Raw genomic sequence first — 6,484 nt, 5'->3', positions numbered from 1 at the left:
TCTATCTTCCATCGCCTGTCAAGTTGGCGCACGGGTCCTGCGTACGTGCACACACACGTAGGTCTGTCGATCTAACCTGAAAGGAACTTGAGCTCACTTCCGAAGCAAGGTTTTCCTTTTCTTACCAGAATGGCTGCCGCAGTTATCTTTTACTAAGAGAAAAAAAGGCAGTGAACATCATTGTATCCATCAAAGCCGGTAACTTGTAGCAATATGATATTCAAGAGACTAGCTATATGATTGGAACGAACTGTGGTAGACTGTTAGTCTCGTAGAAACTCTTGGCAGGCTGCACGTAAGCTTGCTAATTAGAATTAGAAATGTTCATTTTCTGCAATGTCCTACCTACTTCACGCATGCACGACAGTGTATTGTTTTCTTTTCTGCAACTATGAAGCCTAAAACAAGCCCTAAAACAATAATCGATAATGCAGAACGGTGGGCACGCACATTTACATGATTACATCACACGCCAATGGCGTGGAGGAGACTCGTACGTTTCTGATGTCAAATTGGGACCTTTGTCATCCAGTTCGCACAATTGTGTACGTGTGTCCTCGGTAGGACTACTCTACCGATCGAGTCACACGTGCATCATCATGGACACCATGCATAGTACTTCATGCTTACGCTAGGTAGACCTAAACAGGTAACTTGGAGGGGCCTGATTACCGCGTCCACTAACAAGCGGGCCCACATTTCAGTGACTCAAAGTCACACGACTTAAGTTAGAGGATCTGCGCCCAATATAACGGAACAGATACATTTTCCTCGTAGGAATGCCGTCGCGATCATATATGGTTTTCTTTAGTTTGTTTTTTACCCTAGAACTTTCAATGTTTTCTCTATCAATCTTCGCTTGTCAATTGAGTTCACTGGTCACGCATGCCTTGTGAACATCCTAGTTTTGTTTAATTTAGTTCTCGCGTGATAGACAATGATAGTTTTTCTTTTGCGGGGTGATAGACAATGATAGCTTGAAGCCGATGGGTACTTGAGCTCAGTTATAAATAAAGCTTGTTACCAGAAAGGCTGCGGCAGTAATCTTTTACTATTGCAGGGAAAAGGACAGTGAAGATCAGAGTTGCTACCAAGTAGATAATGTGCAAGATACTGGAAAATTCGAACGAAATGTTGCGGAAACCCTCCAAAGCTGTACGACGCATCATGAGTGATGGATTTCCGAAAAAGTGATGGATCTCCGGAAATTAATAAAAAATACACAGTAGAGTCCCGCTGTTTATTTACCTAAAAGAAAAGTGTTGGATCTCCGGCGATTAAAGCGAAACCGGGTCTGCATTTCTGCAACTTGATGCGTGCACGGCATGCAGTATATGTTGGCTGGCTCCGGAAGCACCGGCGACACTACCAGCATGGTTGACACGCGCATTGCATCACGCCGTGCAGGATGGGGTCGCGCCTGATGTCAGGCTCGCCATGGGCGGATGCATGCGCCGCTTCACGCTTGCGCTTGCGTAGCTGCATGCTAGCTAGATCGTCTCGTCCAGCAGGACTTTCTTGGTACTCACATGCACGAAAGCACGAGGAGACGAAGCGTCAGAGGTAAGCAGCCGCGCGCGAGCGGCGTTCGTCCGTAGGATCGGGTCGAAGTCGAACACGCTCGATCGATCGCGTGGCGTACATGCTGATGCAGGCACTAGCGGCAACACGCGGGTCAATTCGACGGTCGCCTGGCTTACGTACGTCTATCCTCGATCGCAGTCCCAGGGCCGTGCCAGACTTGGCAGGCGAGTTCCAACATGAACAGGGGTGCAATTTTGTTTGTTTGCTGCAGAAACCGCGCGCATGCTAGCTAGGGCTGTGAACAGGATGTACATGCAACCGTCCGACGTTTCTTTCCACATGTTTTTTACGAGAGGAATGCAACAGGGAACCCCTTGTTTGTTTTTGAAAGAATAGCAATCCAAATTCGCAATTCTGAGGACTTGAACCCGGGGTGGTTGGATCGTACATCCACTTCCCTAACCAAATTGCGCCGTCTTCCCCTTCGATCTTTGCTAGCTACAACTAGTAAAGTTTGATGAGATTTCGGTCATTTCGAGGGTGAGCAGAATATGTGTGTTTCGTTCAACATACTTCGACACTCTTTGATCACACTTTCTTGTAGATCGCCAATTACTAATGTTAATCAACCAGTAAAAGAGGGAAAAAATCCCCGCGAAAAAAGAAGGAATACAAATTTGGCCATCTTGTTATGCCGATGTTGCCTGTGAGCTCTTTTCCATCGTCTCTTCGTGTTTGCGACGGTTTAAGTTAACAAAAACTATTTTTATGAAAAATTGCAGACCAAAATTATAAGAAGGTAAGTATTAAAAACATGGTGAGATGGAGTATGTAAACTACAAAATTTCATTCGGGTATGTCATATACCCACCCTCTAAAATTATACCAATTATTTTATCCTATAAAAGTTAAAATTCCAACAGAAAAGGGTTTAAATAGAGCTCACAAGATTTGTGTGGACGCACAACGCAACCGTACAAAATTTGTAGACCATGCATGTAACACGAAACGATGGCCAAATGATACATGGAGATGAGGATTCCTCTTACAAAGCAAATCGCAAGAAAAACCATGTAACCGAAAACACAACACTGCGCCGACGAGCATGAGTATAGGAGTAGCCGGACTCAAGCAATCCACCCTCCGTCCGTCGACAATGAGCTACCTTGCGTCTCTAGACGAACCACCATACCTTCCCGCAAAGCCCTCATCCAACTATCGTCGGAAAGGACCACCTGCCCTCTCGCTCCGGGATGAGGGATGTCGATCCTGCAAGGAGCAATATGGGCGAAGAGCATTGTCGAAACAGTACGTGTAGAAGATAGAAGAACAACGAGACCATCCCATGCCGCAACCAAAGAATCGAGCTACAAACCAAGCCTGCCTTGTGATGTCGTCGCAACGTGACAGGAGGGTACCTGAGTTGCACGGTGACTCAGGTACCAAGAGTAGCTATGTTACTCAATTCATCTATTTTCTCATTACTTACTTGTCACATCTTCTATTTTATCTATATAGATGTGATGTTACAATCTATGTTATTCTCACTGTGGGTAGTCTAAGGACTCCCCCACAGCCCCACCTGAAGTTTTATATATTTAATTCTATTTAAATTTTTTGGTGTAATTGTGTGATAAAAAAAGAATTTGTATATGAATTTGTTCTCCGAATTCTAAAATTCGTTTGTTTCGAGAGACCCCGAGAATTAGGATGTCCAGTACATTGACAAAGATGCAGTCACTCGGATTTTGGTCTGAACTCTGTTGCTTGCTATCTCATGACAGTGGAATCCGGCCGTATAAGATTGTTTCGATTTATCTGAGAAATTATGGTAACAGGTTGATGGATTTAGACGCAAACGCTGCATGCACACGTACGCAGGAGAAGAATCGAACAAAACGGGCCAGGTTGATGGAATCTGTATACTTTTCTGTACCAATGACCTAACCAGGTTTTCAACTACCTTATCACTGCGACGGATAGACTTTCCGAGCGAATCTTAGCCCAAAACAGAGACTTCAACACAAGCGAGGTAGCTTCGCGGGACCTGCATCTGCATGCGTGCATGCTTTGGTTGCTCACTTGCTCGATGCCGCTGTACGTGTACACTCATCCTTGGCACATGAATGCACTACAAACTATTTTTTTTCGTGTTCTAGATCGTCAACCAGCCATGCATAGAGCTGAAGTACTCGAAGCCGTATTGAAATAGTATGAAAACATTCCAATGGTTTGCGTACGAGTATAATTAGAACCGTACGTATACTACAGTACCATCGAGTGCACATGCAGCTAGCTAGGCCGGAGAAGAACGGGCCAAGGTCAAATCTGGCTCACACGCGTTACGTTCGGAATCGGTCTTAGCAGCTTATATACCTAAACTGTCGAGAAGCCAAGGTTCACAAACCACCAGTTGTACACGTATATGTCTCTTGTTGTGCAACCGCGTCGGCCCGTTCATCAAGTAACTGTGAAACGACGTATCAAGTAGAACGAGTCCATGTACGTATATCCTCTAATGGCATAGAGGACTAACCTTCATTTAACGCCACAGACGAGCCGGTAGTAGTACTGGACCGTGTACTGGTGTGCGTTCACCCACGGGTACGTGTCGCCAGCATGGGATCGTACGTGCCAATTAACTCGTAACACCTAGAACGATTAGTAACCTACATCATCTGCATGCATGTGCACCTGTCTTCCCATTCCATCGTTTCGATCGCTAGTTGTGAACAATTTCCTTGCAATCTCTGAGTAGCGAGTACGTGGGTGGGTTAAGCTGGCCGATACTGTCATACTGACACTGCGTAGTATAAGAATGATAATACTATTGTATACTAGATCGGTTTTCTGTGTGAATAAAAAGAGGGAGACACATGCGGCCCTTCATGGCGAAGTCTGGGTATGGGCAGCAGCCAATGGCTCCCCTGCGCGTCTTATTAAATTTCTCGTAAAGTGTGACCGGAATGGTCGATGCTCTTGTCATAGACGTACGCGCGCCCCTGTTCTTCATTGACACGACTCAGGAAAATTCTCAGCGCAGCAAATTTGAACAGGATATCTCAGCTCATCTGGGTGCACGATCCCTGGCTAGTACTGCCTCACGGTCCAGCGGCGCGACATGAAGGCATTCCACTCCGCGGAAAGTGACGAGATCGAGCACGACCCCGATGCCCTAAAAGTGGGTCCCGCGGGGGTAATCCTGTTGGTCAAATGAAATGAAATGCCCGAGAACATAGGCCTTCCCGTCTCCTTCCTCAGCTGGCCTATAAGTACGTACACCCCCACAAATCGAACAGCACCGCAGCAGAACTCACAAACAAGCTCGCAGATATCTGCCACCGCCATCGAATAGTTCTCCACCGTGACGCCGTGCCATCCCTCTGTGCCGGCATGGAGTTCGCCGGAGAAGTCGACGACTTCGCTCTCGACCTCATCCGCGAGCACCTCCTCGGCGGCGACGGTGGTGTCCAGGCGACGGCGAACCATGATCAGGCGGGCCCCTTTTGCGACGACGTCGCCTTCCCGGTGCTGCCACCTTCCGCGGCGGAACCACAAGCGTACACGCAGCAGCCCATGTTCTTCCCGCAGCAGCAGCAGCAGCAGGAGGAGAATCAGCAGATGCAAGCTTACATGGACCTGGCACACCAGTACCTGAACTCCTGCCCGGCTGCCGACGTCCCTGAGGCTGTGTTCAGGGCGCCGGAGCCGGTGATGATACAGTTCGGCGGCGAGCCGTCTCCTGTGACGGCGCCGTCGTCCACGCTGAGCATCTCCGTGCCGGCCAAGGGCTCGTTCGCGTGGGCGGGGACTGCTGCCGCCGCGGCACCGCCGGCGCCAGCACCGGTGGAGGATTTCCGCAAGTACCGCGGCGTGCGGCAGCGCCCCTGGGGCAAGTACGCGGCGGAGATCCGCGACCCCAAGCGCCGGGGCTCCCGCGTGTGGCTCGGCACCTACGACACCTCCGTGGAGGCCGCGCGCGCCTACGACCGCGCCGCCTTCCGGATGCGCGGCGCCAAGGCCATTCTCAACTTCCCAAACGAGGTCGGCACCCGCGGCGCCGAGCTGTGGGCGCCTCCGCCTCCCGTACCCGCGTCCCAGACCGCCGGCGCGACGAACAAACGCAAGCGATCACACGAGGACGACCGCGACGTCGAGGTGACCGGAGTGGTCATAAACAAGGCCCCCAAGAACGAGGCGCCGTCGCCGTCGTCGGCCCAGGTGTCGTGGGACACGCCCTCGTCCATGTCGCGGGAGACGGCCTCCTCGACGGTGACGTCGGCGGCCACGACGCCGGAGGGAGGGCTTCCTCCGACGCCGTCGAGCTCGGGCTGGGAGCAGTACTGGGAGGCGCTGCTGGGTGGCATGCCGCTGCTCTCGCCCCTGTCGCCGCACCCGGCGCTGGGGTTCCCGCAGCTCACCGTTAGTTAATTAAGAGGAGACGGTTATTTACTGTGAATGAGCTGGGTTCAACCAATAAACAGGCTTTGTTAGTTTAGTTGACAGCCGCATGCAACTCTCTGCATGCTGGGACGCGTACACTTCTTTGGGACTTAATGATAGGTGTAATGTGTGCGTTTGCTAAGAGACATGAAGATCGGATGGATCGATGCTTGTAAAGAATAAGCAAATTTTAATTAAGGATGTGATATTTGCTGTAAATGGATTGAAGTTACATTTATACTGTATGTTTTTTTTTCTTTTGCATGGTACATTTATACTGTATGTGATACTACAATGATCTTAAGGGAGACCGGTCAAATTAATTTGCAGAAAATACGGTGTGATCTTATATAATTTTGTTTGGTGCATATGGTTATATACAAGGAAAAAATAGTAAGTTCTAAAAAAAGTAAAATAGTGGAAAATGGCAAACAGAATTTTGTTTGGAAATGCTATCGGTAATATCGATGCCAAAAACGCCGCCTTTTCGTGCCTTGCACTCTCGTGGTGTTTCCAC

General features: G+C 49.1%; 1 protein-coding gene across 1 annotated transcript; it reads left to right on the top strand.

The window, feature by feature from the left end:
- The first annotated feature begins 4,486 nt into the window (after positions 1-4,486).
- Positions 4,487-6,205, top strand: LOC125533890 (ethylene-responsive transcription factor 5). Its single transcript, XM_048697219.2, has one exon. The coding sequence runs from the start codon at positions 4,918-4,920 to the stop codon at positions 5,953-5,955; it is 1,038 nt and encodes a 345-aa protein (XP_048553176.1). The 5' UTR covers positions 4,487-4,917; the 3' UTR covers positions 5,956-6,205.
- The last annotated feature ends 279 nt before the right edge of the window (positions 6,206-6,484 follow it).

This window comes from Triticum urartu, chromosome 2A (assembly GCF_056163025.1).
Source record: "Triticum urartu cultivar PI428250 chromosome 2A, HENAU_Tu73, whole genome shotgun sequence".
NCBI classification, from domain to species: domain Eukaryota; kingdom Viridiplantae; phylum Streptophyta; class Magnoliopsida; order Poales; family Poaceae; genus Triticum; species Triticum urartu.
The sequence above is the reverse complement of the archived record's forward strand: the minus strand, read 5'-3'. Positions and strand labels throughout refer to the sequence as shown.

Coding starts and splice junctions, on each gene's coding strand:
- LOC125533890 (XM_048697219.2), top strand. CDS start 4,918: ATGGAGTTCGCCGGAGAAGTCGACGACTTCGCTCTCGACCTCATCCGC.